This window comes from Henckelia pumila, chromosome 4 (genome assembly GCF_033568475.1).
Source record: "Henckelia pumila isolate YLH828 chromosome 4, ASM3356847v2, whole genome shotgun sequence".
Classification (NCBI taxonomy): domain Eukaryota; kingdom Viridiplantae; phylum Streptophyta; class Magnoliopsida; order Lamiales; family Gesneriaceae; genus Henckelia; species Henckelia pumila.
Genome location: NC_133123.1, coordinates 156,008,227 through 156,029,095, shown reverse-complemented (window position 1 = coordinate 156,029,095; position 20,869 = coordinate 156,008,227). Strand labels below are relative to the sequence as shown.

At 35.1% G+C, this 20,869-nt stretch overlaps 3 protein-coding genes and 1 pseudogene across 17 annotated transcripts; 2 read left to right on the top strand and 2 right to left on the bottom strand.

Moving 5' to 3' along the window:
- The first annotated feature begins 394 nt into the window (after nucleotides 1–394).
- On the top strand, nucleotides 395–4,222 carry LOC140864889 (uncharacterized). Of its 15 annotated transcripts, XR_012144395.1 has the most exons (9): nucleotides 395–512; nucleotides 993–1,091; nucleotides 1,498–1,548; nucleotides 1,975–2,014; nucleotides 2,211–2,327; nucleotides 2,897–3,203; nucleotides 3,408–3,504; nucleotides 3,603–3,718; nucleotides 4,001–4,137. XR_012144395.1 is itself a non-coding variant. In XM_073269291.1 (8 exons), exons 2-8 carry the CDS (start codon nucleotides 999–1,001, stop codon nucleotides 4,118–4,120), a joined length of 825 nt encoding a protein of 274 aa, XP_073125392.1. In that variant the 5' UTR covers nucleotides 395–512; nucleotides 993–998; the 3' UTR covers nucleotides 4,121–4,222. The 15 variants fall into 15 exon arrangements, 8 of the variants coding, with proteins under 8 accessions (XP_073125392.1, XP_073125399.1, XP_073125398.1 ...); XR_012144398.1 differs by lacking the exon at nucleotides 3,603–3,718 and having other exon boundaries at nucleotides 3,401–3,504; XR_012144401.1 differs by having other exon boundaries at nucleotides 2,897–3,012; nucleotides 3,408–3,718; nucleotides 4,001–4,030.
- Nucleotides 4,223–5,230: 1,008 nt separating this feature from the next.
- LOC140864991 (uncharacterized) lies at nucleotides 5,231–8,894 on the top strand. Its single transcript, XM_073269465.1, has 3 exons — nucleotides 5,231–5,643; nucleotides 6,495–6,724; nucleotides 6,941–8,894. The coding sequence occupies exons 2-3, from the start codon at nucleotides 6,503–6,505 to the stop codon at nucleotides 8,744–8,746; spliced, it is 2,028 nt and encodes a 675-aa protein (XP_073125566.1). The 5' UTR covers nucleotides 5,231–5,643; nucleotides 6,495–6,502; the 3' UTR covers nucleotides 8,747–8,894.
- A 1,084-nt stretch (nucleotides 8,895–9,978) lies between these two features.
- Nucleotides 9,979–14,108, bottom strand: LOC140864154 (protein CANDIDATE G-PROTEIN COUPLED RECEPTOR 2-like). Its single transcript, XM_073268105.1, has 6 exons — nucleotides 13,714–14,108; nucleotides 12,717–12,908; nucleotides 10,693–10,852; nucleotides 10,479–10,581; nucleotides 10,290–10,371; nucleotides 9,979–10,206 (listed from the first exon to the last, which is right to left on the bottom strand). Exons 1-6 carry the CDS (start codon nucleotides 13,990–13,992, stop codon nucleotides 10,129–10,131), a joined length of 894 nt encoding a protein of 297 aa, XP_073124206.1. The 5' UTR covers nucleotides 13,993–14,108; the 3' UTR covers nucleotides 9,979–10,128.
- A 1,527-nt stretch (nucleotides 14,109–15,635) lies between these two features.
- On the bottom strand, nucleotides 15,636–19,024 carry LOC140863724 (chaperone protein ClpB1-like; annotated as a pseudogene).
- Nucleotides 19,025–20,869: the final 1,845 nt, after the last annotated feature.

The following is a 20,869-nucleotide window of genomic DNA, read 5'->3' as shown; positions in this document are numbered from 1 at the left end:
TCATCACATCCAATAGTTGAGTGTCACCTCATGGTAGGCACATTAGGTGGGCACGGTGAATGGACATGATAACAAATTGTATATATATATATATTTATATATAATATGTCGATGGTTTGCCAAATACATAAAATATAACTTAAATATTCAAATAAACAATTAAATATGTATAACATTGCTCAAACTTTGAACTAGCATGCTTATATTTAATTTAAGATATTAAGAATAGAAAAAAAAAAAAGAATTAATCACTATTATTAGAAATTAGTGATATGTACAGACAAAATTATTTTAAACAAATCTAATAATCAAATTTATGTATCTTAATGTGAAAATACATACATTAATTAAAAGAACAATTTTTTTTCAACAAAATTATTATTATTAATTCCCAAAATCAACAATTCCTTAAACCCATCCGGCGGCAAAAACCCTTAACCACCGCTCACTCCACCGGCCGTCCACCCCCTCCCCCCGGATAATCCGCCGTTTAGTATTTCATCTATTTTTGGGTACATCAAAGCTCATATTTTTATGTAGAATTCTAGTTTGTGTTATAATATAAGATCAATTTCATATTGTTTAGTTGTTATAATTTTTTTAAAAAAATTGATTTTTCCCTTCATGGGCTCGATTCGATTTTTCATCTTTTATATATGATTTTGGAGCTGGTTAGGCTCATTTGAAAAGTCGAATTTGATTCAAGTTCGACTTCTTGAGCATAAAAGTTTCGCCTTTTCACTTTGCTGATGTTTGCTCAGTTGAGTGTAAACGAGCTGGGAAAATAATGCTAACAGTACTTTATTTTTCTTTCATCCATCAAATCCATACAATCTGTTGGGATCACGTTTAGTTAAACGAAATTCGGCCGAAAAAGATATTGTTTTTGTCGAAGTTATTGCTAGTTCTTTGATATATGGTGGCATTCATTGGTAATATTATCAAATCCTGATTAACGCTTGGACTGAAGTTTCATTTTCTGTATGTTTCAGAAATGAATGCACCTTCTCCAGTCCACGGTGAAGGTTAAGGAGAAGAGGTTTTTCCGGATGAAAGCGATATCATTAACGAGTATGATGTTGATGAAGAAGGTATATTGTAACTGCTTCCGTTGGCTTTTCACAAAATAATGGGGCTGTCGGATGTTTTTTCATGATGGTTCTAGAGTTTCATGTTCTGATGAAATTTTTTAGGAATGGGAGAAATCCTTTGGTTTTAAAATTGTTTAGTTGCAGTGATTGGTGGCCATCTTATGTGGAGTAGTTTTGTGGAAAAAAGGTTTATTTTTTAAGTTGGCGAATGATTTTCATATACAAAGGGTATATGTTGAATGAACAGATTTTTTTTTGTTCTTTTACCGGAAAGAGTGTCGTATTTTGCCTTTATCTTTGAAGTTGGTTTCTTTTTTAACAGCACTACATGTTCATCACGCCATTTTGTGTTTGTTCCTAAATTTCTACTTTATTTTATATGTAATTGAATTGTTTGTGATTTCAGAACTTCCAGATGTGTGTGATGAAGGAGGCTCTGATGGAGAAGAAGGTTCCGGTGTGTATTTGATAATAAATAATATTACTAATACTTATTTTGATTTATCCGCAATATACATACAAGATATCTGTAATATGTTTGATGTGCACTTGTTTCTTGATTTATTGAGTGGATGAAAGAGAACACTAGGTACATACGGACGGACTGTGTCTTTCCTACCTACAATGTCAATTCAATGATTCTGTTTCAAGCACTCAGAGTAGGAAAATATAATCGTAAAAATTCTAGTGGAGTATCAATTCATTTGGTAAATGACTCAACTTAATGGATTGCTGATAAATAATGTGAGGCATGAGACCATTCTTCGTGATACAGTTATAAACTTATAGAGTTTTTTTTTTTTTTGTGAATGAGTTTATATCCCAATTATTTTTCTTGTACGTTTGTCTTTTATCTTACCCTGTTGTGAAATTATGGTTACAGATGTTGTCGATGATTCAATACACATATTTACTGGTCACAGGTGCACCATTTCTTTTTCTGTTGACCATTAGTGTATCATATTGCTTTTATGAATTCCACATATTTACTTGTCATGCAGTTGCCCTATGTTTTCTGGTTTTGAATGCCATTTCGGTTGATGAAGCCAGTATAAGGTGTCTGTTTCTTTGTATTAATTCTTCTAACAAATCTTTAGATGATTGTTCCTTTGCTTCTAGGTGAACTATACACTGCTGCATGCAGTCCAACGGATCCTACATTGGTTGCTACTGGTGGTGGCGATGATAAAGGATTTTTATGGAAGATCAAAGTAGATTGCACTTTTGCATCAGAAGGTATGGAATTTGACTCAATTGAGAATTTCTGAAACCAAAAAAAATGAAAGTGTTCTTGAACATTTCTTGGGATATTTCCAAATATGTGTATGGTGTCAGCAATCTAACAAATGACTTGTGAATTTCAAGAATTTGAAGTATATCGTTAGAAAAATCCTTGGTTTTCAAATTTGAAGTCTAATGAAGGTTTACGATAAGCAGATAATTGGTAAGAGACAAAATAAACTTGAGAAAATAAGCTAGTACAAGAGATTGTGTAACTTTGCTTCACTAAGTGTGAAGTTCTTTGTGGAAATTTGCTAACTCTTGATGAACAGCTTGGAAAGAGCATGTGACAAGAAATGGTGATCCCACGCCTACGTTTATATTTCTAGCTTGCTGTCGCTCTATTTCCTTCTCACTCTCCGCAGCTAAACTTTGCACCAACAATGATGATTAGCACTGGAAATTACTGCTAACAACATCTGTGCTATAAAAAAGTCAAAAGGGCATGCTCCTCTATCATTACCACAGTTTTCTAGCCTCAGGATTTGCTGGCACTATTGATAATTGTACATCTTAATGTAAAGGTCATCCTTATCATGCTGAAGGACTCACATGCTTGACGATCAACTCTGACTCTAGTCTTGTGCTCACTGGTTCAAACGATGGTTCGGTTCATATTGTCAACATATCAACTGGGAAGGTGCTTTTGCTTTGTTTTCTTTCTTTTCAGCTTTCTATGCCACTAATATGCGTTGGAGTGGTTTCACTTCTGACAAAATTGGCAGTTTTTTGGGTGATTTTATTGATTGATCTCGCCACTTTTAATCCTCAAGTGGTAAGTTCTTTAAGTGCTCATTCCGAATCACTCGACTGTGCAGCTTTTTATGTAAGGTGTGACTTGCTACTTTGTCAATTGTCATTTTCATCTGTAAAATAAAAAGAATAAATACAGATACTGCCATCTAACTAACTTATTCTGGGTCTTTTGTCAAATTTTCATGTGATGTTTTGTGAAGTAGAATATATATTTCAAGTGTCTTTTGCCAGACATGATTATTAAATCCTTTTTGGTTTAAACTCGCTTGAAGTACTCAGAGGAGGCTATCCAATGGCTGCGACAGGAGGAATGGATAATAAGCTTATAATCTGGGATCTACAGCATTCATCTCCTAGATGCACATGTGACCACGAGGTTCGATGAATTCCTTTCTTTTGATGAGATGTTTTTTAATATTCTTTTCTTGGTTTGTGGAGTGGGATAAAGATTAAATTGCAAGATGGGGGCTGTAGTTTTCGGGCTCGGAATCCAAATAGCTCAAAAAGAAGTCTTCACTTTGCTAGCACATTACTTGAGAAGAAACATACTCCACAATCCACAACACTACTGACTAGTGACTCCTCACCATGTAAGTTTAAACTATTAGCCTACTACTGAAATCAAACAATTCATTTACTCATAAAGTCAAATTAATTTCATGGAGTCATTTAGGGGGATATTTTGAGATTCCTCCGAGGTAGCGAAATTTGGTTAGATCCAATCTTGATCCCACACTAAGCGCGTCCATCTTTTAACGAGCATTTATATTTACTTGCAAGTCAATGTCACTTCCTATATATTTGGATCAAATCTCCCCACCATTCTTTCGTTGGTAGTCGTTGCAAGTTCTTATTGTCGTCCTGTTTGGCAGGATGGAGTCATTTGTTTCCTCTGGCTAGCTGGTTCTAGACAGTGCCACAGGCTGCGTCGATGGGGAAAGTTCGAATGTGGGACATTCTCTCTGGAGACTATGCAAAATATTCTTTTGTAGGATTTGTATCATCAAACAGTGTGTATGGTCATGATTATTCTAAAAATACTGAAATTTAAATAATATCTAATAATTCTTTTCTTTTTTAGGCATTGTTTAATATAATTCGCATCGTGTTTCGAGAAGAGAATGCTATCTAGCCTCTAAATTTAAACAATCAAACTTCTATACGAATATTTGTAATGAACTTTTGGTGAACTTGAAAGTTCAAGTTTGCATATTTTGTTCAATATGAAATTAGAGACATTTCACCTATATTAATTTTTTTTAAAAATATTTCATATCATGTCGTTCAACTATGATGTCCTTCTTTATCAATAAATATAAATCTCATTGATCAAAATAGAAACATATACAAAATACACATTGAACTTAAAATTACGTTACTAATTTAAATGCACTTTTAAAAGAGTTTTTTTTTAAGTTTTTTTTAAAAAAAATATAATGATAATTTTTGATTTTATAGCAAAAACTCTCTAAAATATCAACCCCTATTAATTAATTGGTTTTGTCTATCAAACCACGTAGGCTCTAATAAATATATTAATCAATGAGCGTTGCAAAGGACGTCTCTTTCTTTAAACAAGATAAATCTTTACAATAATTGAATTTGTTTGAAAATTAACTCCATAGAATTCATGACTTTTCTAGTATTTAAAAATATATTTTCTTAATGAATCTTATAACATTATAAAAAAATTTTTGACAAACTTTGGTGAAAGTAAACTACCCATTCGATCAAATTTTTAAAAACTATGATTTTTTTTATTCCTCTCAGATAATAAGATGTTGTTAGTTTAATTAAATTTCGAGCTCAAGATCCCGTTTTACATCTGGAATTTTTGTGTACCTGTGTTCCGACAGATATTTTTATTTATTTTTATGAAATCCCTTGATAAAATCCAATTTCTTGACAAATTAAGATATTGCAAGAAGAAAGATAATCCAAAGACCAATCCTAGAAACAACACTCATTAAAGTGCAAGCAAGATTCCCCTGTTATCCCCACACACCACACCACAAACACCACACCCCCCTCCCTTGTGGGGCCCAACATTGACAAATCCCATGTCTCTTCTCATTCAAGTTTTATGCTCTTCCTCCCCCACTTTCTTAGTAAACTGTGTTGCTCTGACCCCATCAGATCCAAAAATCTCCAATTTTTTCTCTTTTATCACAGAGCTTCCCTTTTCCATTGGCCTTTGCGTGTTCACCAATTCAAGCCTTCTTTTCTTGGCCTTCTTCCCCTTTTCTTGCACCAACCAAAGCCCGGTTTCTTTTTCTCTCATTGTATGCCAGCTTTCTCAAAGCTTCAGTTCCTCGGGTTTTCTTTGTAATGGGCTCTCACCATTTCACTTCATTTCTGGTTTTCCTCTGAAAAAAAGCCACCTTTTTTGTCTTTTCTTGTTTTTCATGCTTTTGATGTTCGAGGTTTGTTTTCTGTTGAGTTCCCGGTGAAAAGAAGCTCTTGTTTCTGCTGCTGGTGGTGGATTCAAGTGGGATTTTTGTGCTTGGACTTTGTGGTAATTCAAGAAAGTCTCTTCATTTATGGAGTTGATAAGTCCTGTGTTTCGATCTGTTTTGTTTGTTCTCATCCGGGATGGTTTTGATTTCATGATTTGTAGACAGAGTGTTTGTGGGGAACTTTGATTCTTTTCTTCCTCTCCATTGTAATTTGATGGTGGTCGGCTGTCGTTTTGATGATAGGATCCATCCATTGTGACATAATTTCTCCATGATGGAAATAAAATTATGCTAATGTATTATTTCATTTTTTTCTCATTTCATGTAATAATTCCAATTTTCTCAGCTTGCTGTTGTTTATCTTCTCTTTTAGTCTTTTCTTTTCTAAATATTGGTTGCTTCTTGCTTTAAACTTCTTTCTTGGTCGTAGCTGGAAAATGCGGATTTGGTCATCAAGAGACACCAGGAATCGAGATACTGATCCTGTATTTGTGGATGCCGATCTGTTTTTCCAGATGTGTTGTTTAAATTTGAAAGATTATGTTTCTTTAGTGTTGGTTGATTGGAAAGTTGTATTCTTTATGGCCTTTTCGGCCTCTATGCATTTGCCTAATCGATTGCTTTTTATCTATATGTCCTTTTCTTTTGTTCTGAACTTTTGGTGCTTTTGATTTCTGATGTTATCTTGTTGTATTCATTGACGTCGAATTCCACTGGCTGACTCATTTTTGCTCAAATAGTCGGTTCACCATTTCAAATCCCTGTCTTCTTCGGTATCATACATGTTGTCTTACACCCCAAAATTACAAGGAATGCCCACTTATTTGTTCATGGTTATATGATAGTAAGTAAAATGAAAGTCGAGTTCCTGGTTGCACGTAAAGACTTAAACTTTTCTTTTGGCAAGCAGGAGGAACTATGAATTGTGCAAGCTACGTCCCTTCGTGTTACCAACCGAGGGATCTTAATAAGTGTGAAAGTGGTTTTTCGTTGCACCCATTCGTCTTTGATGGTAAGAATGGAGAAGAACAAGGGGACAGCATTTCTTTGCTGCCGTTTAATATGAATCAGCATTCGGGTCATGACAAGGTTTTATTGAGCCAGATAATGCAGAAGCATGAAGCTACATTTAGATATCAGGTATGCATACCGTCAGGATTTAATCCTCATCTTTTTTGAACTGGTGACTGTGCTATCTATTGAAATCATTAATGGCCTTCATTTTGTTCATTTAACCTGTATTTTTATTTGACTTTTTTTCATTCCACGCATCTTTTTGACAGGCTCGATACATGGCCTGAATGTCATCTCTATAGAATAGCTTTTTTTAGTTTATCTTTTTTCTTGTTCTTACAGCTCCAGGAACTGCACAGATTGTACAGAAGACAAAGGGAGTTAATGGATGAAATCAAGTTGAGAGAAATGTTTTCTCAACATATACAATTCCCCACATCACAATCAAATAACTGTTTGTCTCAAACCCGGTCTGAGGTTTCTCAAACATCGCGTACAACTAGCTGGATCCTTGGAGATCGATTAGATAATAAGCTGTCTGTACTGAGCACAGATAATCTTCGAGGTCCTTCAGATTTTGTTGCGGAGAATTTTCAAGAACCAACAACTGCACATCCTGGTTTACTGCTGACAAGAAACTGTTATAATAGAGTCCAAGCTCCTCCATTCACAAGTAAAGGACATGAAATGAGAATTCTGAATCTTCGATTTCCAGATTCTGTGTACCATGATGCAGAAGAGAGGGAGCGGTTTGACGAGGTAAATGCTTCTAAAGATCCTAAAAGGGATTCAGAATTTGCTCGTTTTAAGACTGGAGATTCTACTTCTTTTGATGCAAGATGCCAGAATAAAATTTTTTTGATCGACTTAAATGAACCCATACAACTTGAATCCGTGGCTTCAAGTTCCACAAGTCCTTTGGAACCTTTTCCGTGCTACTTCGAGTTTTCACACCATGATCCTCGTGCTTCTGGAGAGGTAGAAACAGGATCTGTTGTTCCTAAACACTGCGGACATGATAGCTATGGTAGGGACTCTGTTGATAGAAATACATCTGTCGGTATCGATTTGAACTCTATGCCACTCAGTTGTTCATCAGAGACTGTAATTACTCAAGTAGACCTTCTGAATTCGAATCAGGAATACAAAATTGAAGATCCGAAAGAACATTTGCTTTCCTTCGTAGAAAAACCAGATTATAATAGTGGGGTTCCTTGCTCTTTCAAAAGCAAAACATCACAAGCTTCTAGTGTCGACAAAGCAGTAATTTTGAGTACTAGTAGCTCTATTCATCATCATGAAGTGTGTGAACAAAAGCGTGTCAAAATCGACCTTGAAACAAGGATCGGTGAAAAGCCAATGGAATTTGAAACTCATATAGACTTAAATGTTTGTGTAATCTCCAATGAGACATTTCCATCTCTGTCAAGTAACAATGTTGGGACTAAATCTGCTGCAGAGGCAGACTTGGAGGCTCCTGTGAGTCCAGAGAACAAGGAGGGTTTTCCGCCGAGAGGAAAATCCAAGGATATGCCACTCAGTACTCCTAGTCGTTTATCTGAACGAGGAGAATCAGACCCTGATGGGATTGCTGCAGAGACTTTACTCTTACTATCCTCAGCTATGATGCAGGACTTTAACTTGAGTAACTCTCTGTATTGGCTTGCTGAAATAGCTACTGCGACTGGTAATGCCGAGGACCAAGAAAACAAGGTTATGGAACTGCAAAATGGCTCAACCAACAAGGATGGATTCAAGCATTTGTCAGATGGGATTGGTGAGTTTAAGGATACTACACTTTGGCCATCTCAGAAGAAGGTCCAAAATCTCTCTCGCGATGTTAATGAAGAGAAAGAAAGAGTTACTTTGTCATGTAGACCTGTGAGGGGCCGTGCAACTAAAGACCATAACACGGTTAAACCATTCCAGAGAACATGTTCATCGACGAGAAACTTAGTAAAGAACTCGAGCGAAAGATCCAAAACCCACTCCAGATCATGTCCTTCAAATGCCAAGAAACCAATGGCCTCCATTATGAAAGAACCGGCGACTCGCAGTAAAGTGGGATTTCTGCAGAGTTGGGGAAAGATGAAGAAACGGCAAGGTGGTCCTAGACGTCGCGCTAGTAAGTTTATTACCATCAGCTGAGTTGGTCCTAGAGGTATGAAGTGTAGTTTTGTTTCTTTATAGGTGATATGATAAACATCATTTATGTTACTGATTAAACTATTGGCCTTAGAGGCATGAGCAGCTTTGTATATATGAAATTTGTTGTTGTTTAATGAACCATGTTTGATGGTAGACAATTTTTGTCAGATTCTTTGAAGTTTGTTTCTTTTTGGAAACATGAAATGAAAATATTTGTCAATTAACCTTGGAATTATGGGACGAGACGATGAAACATCTATGATATAAAGATGATAAATTAATCTATATATTTAGATAACATAATGATTTAATATTTATAAATCTAATCTTTTGTTGAAGTTAAAGTCGAATAGTGGACGAAACAAATATGTACGATCCATTGAAGTCTTATATATATATAGTTCACAAATGATTAGGAGGTTAAGACAGACTATTATTGTCATTGTTGTTATTATTTGTATTTGTTCCAAGTTTCGTCATAAAATTCCTCGTGATTTAGTTTTCCATTCATTCTTAAGATATTATAACATGAAAAGATGCTAATACAAAAACTGATGGAGATTTTTCAGTTTATGCACAAACTAGTTACTGTCATGAATCTGGTTGCTTCTATATCTATGTTGTAAGATGCTCGAAGTGTGACAGCGTCATAATCAAAGTGTCCATAAATGCGAGTTTAGTACGAGATTAAACATAAAAAATTATTATAATTTTAATCCTATAAATGAGCAAAAAAAATAAATAAATGTATAAATTTATAATTTTTTTAATCATCGTGACTCGAGAGCAACTATTATTAAAAAAAAAAATCCCCTTGTCTTCAAGGTTTTTTTGTTTAAAAAATTATATTATCGAATATTTAATATTTAAAACTAAAAAACAATTGACTTAAAATTGAAAATAAATAATAAAGTAACCTTAAAATTTCAAGCAAAAAACTTCCGAGTCGTCGTACTTTTTCGCACTACAAATGTTATCATCCTAAAGTTGACGGTTTATTTTTCCCATTTTGCCCGAAAAAAAACCTTTTCTTCACACTTCATGTTTAATCCACTTTTTCACATTTTTTTGAACATAAACTTCGTGTTCAATTTCCTTTAATAGAAATTTACAGATACAACATTAGGGAGATCCTTAATTTTATTCAAATAAAATGAGCTAAAACTCTTTTAAAATCTCATCAAATGATATATATACATTGGTTGAGTGACACTACACTAATTGCTATACACTGTTGAATTAACCACATGGGTTCTTAAAACATTGTTAGAATCATGAAATATACACAAGACTCGAATGAAGTTACACAAAATATCCACGTGATTTTTATGATTCAAAGGTATCCGAAAGATGCTCGGCATAGCATACTATAAACACATGATCTAGTCCCAATCGGTATCGAAAAAACCCGCATCTTTCATCTCCGAGTAGTATGCGCTATCCAAAAGCCAATCTTCCTCCTGGAAATAAGTTAGTTTGTTTTTAATATAATTTGCATATATCGAACCATGCTACCCTATTGATCAGACAGAGTACAAGTTACCTGGAAGAAGTCTGCAAGAAAAGTGGCGTAAAGAAAAGGAAGATAGAGGGAATGGCGACAGATTACTATTATATTGTACAACCTGAAAGAAGAGATGTGATTTCATAAACAGAACGGAGAGACGGATAAAAGGATGTGAAGACAGACGTCTATCTGTCAAGGAGTAATGGTTTTGAGCACGATACGTACCAAAGTCCAAAGCCAAAACCAATTCCACTGAGTCCATTTGCAAACAATCCTACAACATTTGTTATGAACATGACAACCACGTAGTTGTAGAATGATGGCCTTGCTGTGTTTTGTCCCCATTATTTTTTAAACGGAATAGGCTAAAAGGTTAGTCCGAGGAAAGATACAAAATTATGGGAAATAACTCGATCTTGAAGAAGTTGTTTCGACTCACGTGGCAATCTATCTTTCCACTTGGAATAGTGCACAAAGAGTATGTAGGTATATACTGCTGTAAGCATCAAAGTGTGAACAAACAGAACACTCCATTTCCCCCAATGTGAAGCATCAGCACTAATGAAAAGTGGAACCTCAAATCCAAAGACAACTATTGCCTGCCCATTGACAAATGATCACAAATCGTTGGGGGAAGTAATGAGCAGAAAGCAATTCAAAATAAATATTTCAAGTTCACAACATAACAAGATAAAATGTGGAATGATTTTTTGCTGAAGCAGACTCAATAATCTATCAGGAAAATGTTATTTCCATATTTCTGCTCAACGCCAGTTCAAGTTTTCCAAACATTCTGCATTCTTTTCATATTTTCTCCTCAGGATAAAAATGAAACCTGCAAACTTTAGGTTCAGGTGAAAGCTTAAGACATCAAAGAGCAGAGAAAACCGATATCTGATGTCTCCAACATGATAGACATGTGGATGTTTGATGTTTCTGGCATTTCATTTCACAAATGGATAGATATAACTTTCCTAGGCATGAATCTGACGACATTTTCAGTGCTATTCAGTATATTGCCTACAAGATGTCAACATCAGGAATTTGTTGAATTTCCTTTGATGAGGAATTTTATGTGATCATTTTTAAGGTATGTTATCAGATGTGTTGATTTTTCAAGGGAAATTCGTATTGCAAAATTTTTGCAAGTATTCTAATAGTTCCACGGATTTCTTGTCACCACACATATGATCCCTTCTGAATGGGTTTCAATTAGAGGCAACTAGAAGCCAAACATTAGCTCGATAATTCATTGGTAAGGAAAAAAAGGAGATATTATTCAAAATTAAAAGGTTGATCCGCTAGTTGCAGGAGTTGCTTCAGTTTCATGAAAGCAATAAATTCCAATATATTTGGAAATTCGTCACATGTCATATACTGTAGGGTTATTTATAACCAAAATCTAAATAATTATAGTTGTAAATTTAACGAGTCTGGTGTCTAAAAAAAAAAAGAAAAAAGAAATGCAAAAGAAGAGTAGATGGTGCATATGCAAATGTGACAACAATGATCCAGAATAGAATGGTTCTGACAGATTAATAACGTTGACAAAATTAACATTCTGGGAAAAATTAATGAGCTGAGATGGAAGGTGGCAATGAAATGAGATTTGAACTTTAAGCTTTTAACTTCCAGGAAGAACGCTCACAGCCAAAGTAAAACTAGAGGATCCTTTGATAAACTTGGAATATGATTTTGTTAGGATGGGTTTCAAATCTTAATCATGGGTCCAACGCTAGCAATAATATAGTGGAATGTGAAAGGTCATTACACACGAGCTCAAAAACAGGAATTTTAGTTTCAATATTGCTCCTCCATTAGAAAAATAATACAATTTTCAGAACCTAACTGGCAGAAGTAAAAAATACAATTTCCACAGGGTTTTATGGTGTAATAAAGAATTTTTTCTTCTACTCTCACTTTATCTATATACGTATATGTACAAAAAATGGAATTTCTAACAAGAGAACTATATTAAGCGCCTTAATGCAATCAAATCCATAAGAAATCATGGTCACTACCAGAAGGTCGTTTTGGCTAGAAGTATTTTGTGGCAATAAATCCTTTAAAATTGTCTGAGTCATGTACCAATCAATAGATTTCCTTAACTTCTAGATCAAGCTTTTTTCAATCAAAACAATGAATTTGGTTATTGGAGACACATGAAAACTGAAATCCATGATTCTAAATTTATCACTCAAAAATGCCTCAATCCAAAAGACATCTAACAGAATTTTCAAAATTTTGAATTACAATATAAAAAGGAACAAAAATAAATTGAGCCAAGACAGGTAAGCTAGTATAAATACATTGCAGAAATGTGCATGAATTGAACTCATTCCAAAAGCTTGAATCAAGGATAATAAGGGAAAAAACTATGTTAACAAGCAGTGAGCTAGGAAACTGGAGAACGTATATATCTATTTAACAAGTTAGTTGGCATATCAATAAGACAGATGTTACCTGAATAAGTATATCAACTGCAACAATTGAACCTGAAACCATGAAAGTGTGTGCTAGTGCCTCCAATCCACTAGAATAATTTTCCTGTAGAAGAAAAGGGAGTAGGCTAATTTCTAAAGATAGCATTCCACATTCTGTGAACAAGGATAACAGGTTCCAAGCAACTGTCTTCCCAGGGGCACACTGCCATGCCTGTTTCATCACATAAGTCAATACCATAAAAACTAGAGAGTTGGAGTCTATAATCCATCAAAAACTTCATTTAGCAGTTGTACAAACAATCTTTCCTTGGGAATAAGTATAATTTCATCAAAGGCAAGTTTTGTTTTATATATATATAGGAATGAAGTTATTTTCTATCAAAAAACTGAAACTTGGCCAGGAACGTAACTTCAAAAGTAAAGCTTTGTGCAGTAATTAATGGCTTAAACTAAATCCACCGAAATACAGAACTAAGTGCCCGAGCCAAGCATAAAGCAGCTAAAGCATGAGAGTGCCCTAGAGCCTGAGCGCTTTATCAGCGTAAAGACAAATATTATTAATATCTAATGCTATTAAAATCACATAAAAATGGCACCACCTTTTGGTACATATTTCACAAGAGTGTTGTCCCACACGCCAAAGCTATTTCGTCCGCCATGCCAAATTGCCAAGCACAGACATAAACCATTATTCTAAAATCACTTCCAGCCATAACTGTAGAGTATTCATGAACGACAACTACCATTCACTCCAAAAACTAGGAGAATAGGATACGTAGTAAAATGACAAACTTTGTACCGGTGGAATTCAATGTCGCGAGAAATGAAGCTACAGGAAGGATTGTCAAAATATGCAAATTAGATTACGCAAACTAGATACACGAAAATAATCACACAAGCACTGCCTCAAAAGTAGGGAAACATTTAAGTGACAGCTGTTTTTTCCACCGTATACAAACCAGAAATATTGATTTATACCAAGTAAAAGAAGCAAAATTAAAAAATCGAAAATCTACCTGAAGAATAGACCACGCCAAATTGAGAACAGCTGCGAACCAAAGGAGCGCGTAGAACGCAATCATAACATAAGACTTCCGGTGCCTGAGCTTCTTCACACTGCGATTCGCCTGAAACCCAAGGTACAGCACCAACAAAGCGGACGGTACGACCAGAGATGCATGGCGCCAGAAGCCGCCGCAACCGGAGCTGTAGAATCTGGAATCCGCCGCAATTTGGATTGCAAATGGAGGATCGGTGGCATTTTGCGAGGATAAAGTGGAATTAGGGTTCGACATTCAACTCATCCAATTATAATCTGAATTTCTTTATAGGAGAATTAGGTTAAAAATGGCAGCTTTGATCGAACTTCTGGTCAAGGCTTTATAATTAAAACCTGATAAACTTCGCTTCTCTTGATCTTAATATTGTCGGGGTTCTTTTATTATTTTTCATTATATATATATATATATATATAAAATAATGTTATATTTCATTTTATTATCTTAGAAACCCCTTTTTTATTATTTTTTATTTTTTTCAAAAATAAAATTTTATTTTTATTATTATTTTTTTTGAAACATAAAAAAATTCTATTAATCAAGCAAATCTTGTTGTAACTCATTACAAAAAATATCAGAAACTTTTTTTTATAAAAAAAAAATCAGAGACTTGAGCCCCTTTCAAAGCCATTTTGGTAAGTTTTGACGACAGTGACTAAAGTATATATTTATCATTTAACTTTGGTAGTTATTTAAAATTTTATATATTTATATTAAAAAAAATAAAAATAGGTGAAAAATAAAAAGGAAAAAAAAATGACTTGCATTTTGAAAACAACATTCTATCATATTATTAATAATTGCACCCATTTTTTCTATATCGAAGGAAACTACAATCAATTTGGTTTATGTCATATTGACCAAACACGCATAGCGTGTGCATCTTTTGCTAGTATATATTTGATATTACCCCCTTTTTTTTTCTTTTTTTTAAAGATCGTAACTGCTTAAATCACATTGTGAGAGATACAATAGGGTTAATTTATAATCAACAATTAGTATCGAATTGCACGCGTTGTGTGTTTAAACAGTACATTTTACATACACATTTGCGTTCATAAACAATTCGTTTTTTTATTAGAATTGTAGATAAAAATATTAAATCATTGTAAAAAAAAATTAAAAACAAAGAGGTCACACCAATATACCAATTTGATGTGACCTCACACTTAGACCCCGTTTGGTTTCAAAAGCCAGACCAAAACCCCTACCAATATTAATAAGTGTTTTTTTTTTAAATGTCTACCAAATTTAAATGGGGCCTTAATATAACAGAGTTACAGAAGAGCTTTCTAAAACAGTAAATTTTCATGATTATGCTACAGCTCAATTTTAGTATAATAAATCTAATATTATTACTGTCAAAAATAATATAAATCTAACAGTTTAGTTTTCAAGGAGTTAATGTTTCGATCTAAACCAATCAAAGTTATTATACAATTTTATTTTATGCTTGTACATTATGATAAAATGTAATGGGTTTTTATTATTTAAATTTTGTTTAAAAAAAACCTAATAGTAATGATAAAAATAACAAGAATATATCATATGAAATAAAAGTAAACGGTAAATTACCAAAATTGTTGTCAAACAATATCGCACATCAAAGTTAAATGTTGTTCGATAATCTGCATAAAACTTTAATAAATTAATTTTAATCTTTCGGGAACACTCTCTAAGTCGAACTCATTATTTAAACCAAAGTTGAACCAAAGTTCTAATTCAAAACAAATTCAAAGTAAAAAATTTTAATTATTCAAATCAATCTTGAGTTCGAATATACATAAGTCGAGCATTACATTTTTTGCATTTTTTTAATTATTCGGTTTGTTGTTTATACAACAATTAGCTATAAAACATTACGAGAAATGGCGAAGGTATGCAGACAATAACTTTTGCTTTATTTCACGTCACATTTGTTGAGAAACATACAAAAGCATTCAGAGAAACTACACTTTTGAGGCAAAAACTCCTTTGCCGACACCCAAAAATATACTCAAAACTTCACAAGAACATCTCAGACTTCCTATTATTCACTCATCCATTTCATCGTCATCAAGTATTTCTTCGATCTTGATTCTCTTTACTGCTTGAAGAGTATCCGACTGTGTACCGTTCGATAGATGAATCAATATATCAGATTTCTCCCCGGTGTCAGCGTTCACGAGCCCCCCATTCATCTCAACAGTGTACACCAATTCTTTCCCATCAACAGATGCATCAATATACACAGTCGAATTTTCATCGATCTCCTCACGTAGAAGCATTTTCGACAACTGAGTTACTACCTTTTTCTCCAGCCACCTTCTTATAGGTCTTGCACCATAAACCTGAAAGCAAGAAATAAGTACGATCAGAATCGGTCTAATACTTCATGACTTATGATGGCGGATCTGAATGTGGAAGACTGGAAGTGAAAGTTGTACTTACGGGATCATAGCTTTCAGCTAATATGACATCTAATGCTGATTCAGTCACGCCCATCGCAATGCCTCTCTCAGCTAGGCGACTTGCAACATCTTTCAATTGTAGACGGCACACTTTCCTCAGTTGTTCATGAGAAAGAGGATCGAATACCACAATTTCGTCCAGTCGGTTGAGTAACTCGGGTTTGAAGTGTTTTCTCACCTATAATATGGAATAAAATTTAACTGGTTAGCTATCTGGCAATTAAGTGTATAAATTTTTTCCTCAAGAACCATGAAATGCAAGAATGTTCATTACCTCTTGCATCACCATGTCACGAGCCCTCTCCATCGTACACTTTCCCAATAATCCTTTCAAAAGATACTCTGCTCCAATATTAGAGGTCATAATAATGACTGTGTTCGTGAAAATCAACAGTTCGGCCTTGGCCATCAGTTAATCTCCCATCATCTAGAACTTGAAGTAACGTGTTAAATACAGTTGGATGTGCTTTCTCTACTTCATCGAAAAGAATGACACAATATGGCCGTCTCCTCACAGCTTCTGTTAGTTGCCCACCTTCTTCATGCCGACATAGCTATCAAATGACACAAACGAGAATGATAAGAAAAATTCCCTAGTGGTAAGCACAAAATGCATTGAAGGATTTTCACTTACCCTGGAGGAGCTCCAATAAGCCGTGCAACAGAGTGTTGCTCCATATACTCAGACATGTCAATTCTTACCATCAATTATCATCGTCGAAGAGTTGTTCTGCCAGAGCTTTGGCGAGCTCCGTCTTGCCAACGCCCGTTGGACCCAAGAAAAGGAAAGAGCCCGTTGGTTGTTGGGGTCTGCCAAAACCAGCTCTTGATCTCAAAACAGCCTCTGAAACAGCAGTAACAGCTTGATCTTGTCCCACAACTCGTTGGTGCAACCTCTCAGAGAGACCAATCAATCTCTCTTTATCATTCTGTCCGAGTCGCGTGACAGGTATACCTGTCCAACGTGCCACGACTTCGGCAATTTGGTCAGGGCCGACTGTCTCTGTAAGCATCCCATTCTCATTCGAACTGGATTCTAATGTTGCAATGGCAGATTCAACCTCTTGGATAGCTCCATATCTCAAGTCAGCAGCTCTAGCAAGATCGTACCTCCTTTCAGCTTCTAGCAAGGCATATTGAAGTTCGTCTCTCCTCTGTTTGAGCCTTCGAAGCTCATCGATTCTTTCTTTCTCTTTGTTGTACCTCATTTTCAATGGTTGAAGCTTATCCCTCAGGTCATCAAGCTCCTTCCTCACCTAAAAAATTGTTAAAAAATTCCAGTAAAAATGTTACAAAAAGAACCACAAAGTACAACCACAACCATACAATTACAACAGTAAATTCATACTCACTTCAACTAGACGTGCTTTGCTAGCTTTATCCTTCTCCTTCTCAAGAGCATGTAATTCGACCTCCAACTGAATTCTCTTTCTTTCCAAATTATCTATTTCTTCAGGCTGACTGTCGAGCTGAACCCTTACATTCGCACAGGCCTCATCGACAAGGTCGATCGCCTTATCAGGCAAATGTCTCCCTACGTAAAAAAAAATCAAAGAAGATCAGTAACCCAAACCATACACTGCTCACTTTGGGCATGTGACAACTGGAGTAACATACATGCAAATACACATTAGGATTTTGATATAAAGCATACTGTAATATATCGTGCTGACAGTTGAGCTGCATTGACAAGGGCTCGATTCTTGAATTTTAACACCGTGATGTCCTTCGTACTTTTCTTTCAAAACCCCTCAGTATACTGATTGTATCGATGACACTCGGCTCAGCTACATAAACCTGCTGAAAACCGTCTCTCGAATGCAGCATCCTTTTCCACATATTTCCTGTATTTCCTCCAATGTCGTGGCACCAATGCACCGCAACTGACCTCTAGCAAGCATTGGCTTGAATAGATTGGCAGCATCCATTGATCCCTCTGTTCGTCCAGCACCTAGAACTAGGTGAATTTCATCGATAAAACAAGATCACTTTCCCCTCGGCCTCTTCAACTTCCTTCAGAACAGATTTTTAACCTCTCCTCCAAATTCACCTCGATATTTTGCACCCGCAATCAATGCTCCCATGTCAATGCAATAAGCCTCACATCAGCAAGATTACTAGGAATGACCGCTAACAATTCTTTGAGCTAATCCCTCGACAACGGCTGTTTTACCAACACCAGGCTCGCCAATGAGAACGGGGTTATTTTTAGTCCTCCTCGAAAGAATTCTCACAACTCGCCGGATTTCTTCGTCTCTACCAATCACAGGGTCGAGCTTACCAGCTTGCTCGACAAGGTCACGGCCATAAGTTTTTCAATGCCTGAAATGTGGTATCCCCAGAGGCACTCTCCACCTTCCTTCCTTCCTTTCCCCGCAATTTATCGACTTCTGCTTTCATTGTAGCTGGTGCAACCCCAGCCTCCTTCAACAGTTGTTGAATCTGAGAATCCTCTATAAGACCCAGAATGAACTGGTCAACAGCCAAATGAGTGTCACCACGGGACTTTTGCAAAGATTGTGCTCTACGAATGACCTTGATCAGCGACGTACTAGCCGGTATTTCATCCGGGGGAGGTGACTGAGTCGGAACTTTTTCAAAGCTTGGTTGATGACCCTCTCCACCGATCTCGCCGCCTCATCACTACCACCGACATTGACAATGGCTTGCCGGAAAATACCATTCGAATCAGAAATCAACGCGGCAGCAAAGTGAAGAGGAGTAAACTGAGCATGGCCAGAATTCAGAGCCAACCCATAAGCGCAGCAAGGGCTTCATTAGTCTTGTGTGTAAACTTCTCAGGATTCATCTTTTATGGTCTGTGAAAACGAAATTAAACCAAAAGAACAATCAAATTCACACTCACAATTGAATGATATAGACAAACTCCACACACCAATATTATTAGAATCCTAAATACGGAGCCTGCAAGAAACCAAAGATTCTCCCACAATAATAAGCTCAAATAACAGACCGCAAAATGCACAATGCACAAATCCCACTAAAACAATGATACAAAAAAACAGAGCGAAACATACCTTTGAAATTTATGTGCTGAATTTCGATATCTGCAGAATGAGTGCGAAATCGAGCGTTCAAATCACGAATTTGTTGCGACAAATGGGAAGAACGGAGCGGTAGTTTTATCGAGCAGAGTGGAGGCGTCTGGAATATCGGAGGTTGCTCTAGAAGCTTTTGGATTTCTTCCACGAATCCACCCTTTATTGAAAAGATGATTTATTTATTTTTTTTCGCAAAATTGATATTTTTATTATTATTTGTTAAATATAAATAATAATAATAATAATAATAATAATAATAATAATAATAATAATTAGTTAAATTTAAAGGCATGCATAAATACTATTTAATTTCTTTTGTTAAAAGTAAAATTATAATTAAAATTGAAACGAAATACCAGATACATTTTTCTACGTGTCATAAAAAAAGTTTAAAATTGTTGCAATAAGCCTATACATCGAAATTTTTCGTCACAATTAATTTATAATAAAATTAATTTTGTTAATATAAAAAGTAAAAAATTAATTTCTTTTGTTAAAGTAAAATTATAATTAAAATTGAAACGAAATGCCGAAATACCAAATACATTTTTCTAGGTGCCAGATAAAAAAGTTTAAAAATTGTGCAATAAACCTGTACATCGAAATTTTTTGCCACAATAATTTATTATAAAAGTAATTTTGTTATTGTAAAAAGTAAAAAAATTCTTTGAAAATTTAATTTTGAGTAACACTCCTGCGAAACGATTTCTATGTGAGACGGGTCAAACCTACCCATATTTATAATAATAAGTAATACTTTTAGTATAAAATGTAATATTTTTAATGGATAACTCATATAAGAGATTCGTAGGAGTTTTTGTCTATAATTTTTATGTGTAGAGTGGAGAGATTTGTATCACATAATTTTTTTGTAAGATGATTTTACAATGGAACGACTAACGGGTGAGTTTTTTGTGAGACGATCTTACAAATCTTTATCATTGAGATTGATCAACTATGCCCGTCAATAAAGTAATACTTTTTAGCAAAAAAAACACTTTTATTTATCATCAAATATAAATATGTCTCATAAAATGGACCAAAAACCGTCTCGCAAAAACATTTGTGCAAAAGTTTTTGTGTGAATTTATATGTCATCGTAGCTTATCTATCGAATTATATAGTTTATAGATAGTTCACAGTCAGGACTTTGTTCCTCCAGCCCCGTTTGATTACCAGTGATGGATGTTGCTACTGATAAGGGAATGAAGGTGAAATTTTGTCGGTTCCTATACCTCTGCGAGTCATCCTCCTTACTTATATGTTCGCACGCGCTCTCATAAGCGCTATACTTTTTGATTCAGCAGCGCAGACAACGTGCTTCTTTTGGACGTCCTCTTTGAGTTGATGTTTGATGTAGGTTATGTTTGGTGGACGTTTACTGTAGGCACTTCCTTGCCCAATGTTGATGATGTTTTATTTTGGACCTCTGTTTGTCGTTTATGTTTTTGTTGCTTTGATGTTTTGATGTATATATTTTTTGTTTTTGGGGAGGTCTTGGTCTAGTCCTCATCCCCCTTTGGTGTTTGTTCTTTACTTTTGTTTATATACAGATAGAGGTCTGCCTAACCCCCATTACCCGCGATGTTTTTTATTAAAAAA

What these genes read in the sequence shown, in the direction of transcription:
- LOC140864889 (XM_073269291.1), top strand. Translation starts at nt 999, where the DNA reads ATGCACCTTCTCCAGTCCACGGTGAAGGTTAAGGAGAAGAGGTTTTTC. An exon ending in GTATGATGTTGATGAAGAAG is followed by an intron (nt 1,092 to 1,497) that starts GTATATTGTAAC and finishes TTGTGATTTCAG; the next exon opens with AACTTCCAGATGTGTGTGAT. An exon ending in TGATGGAGAAGAAGGTTCCG is followed by an intron (nt 1,549 to 1,974) that starts GTGTGTATTTGA and finishes TTATGGTTACAG; the next exon opens with ATGTTGTCGATGATTCAATA.
- LOC140864991 (XM_073269465.1), top strand. Translation starts at nt 6,503, where the DNA reads ATGAATTGTGCAAGCTACGTCCCTTCGTGTTACCAACCGAGGGATCTT. An exon ending in AAGCTACATTTAGATATCAG is followed by an intron (nt 6,725 to 6,940) that starts GTATGCATACCG and finishes TTGTTCTTACAG; the next exon opens with CTCCAGGAACTGCACAGATT.
- LOC140864154 (XM_073268105.1), bottom strand. Translation starts at nt 13,992, where the DNA reads ATGTCGAACCCTAATTCCACTTTATCCTCGCAAAATGCCACCGATCCT. An exon ending in TGGCGTGGTCTATTCTTCAG is followed by an intron (nt 12,909 to 13,713) that starts GTAGATTTTCGA and finishes GTGATGAAACAG; the next exon opens with GCATGGCAGTGTGCCCCTGG. An exon ending in TTCTTGCAGACTTCTTCCAG is followed by an intron (nt 10,207 to 10,289) that starts GTAACTTGTACT and finishes ACTTATTTCCAG; the next exon opens with GAGGAAGATTGGCTTTTGGA.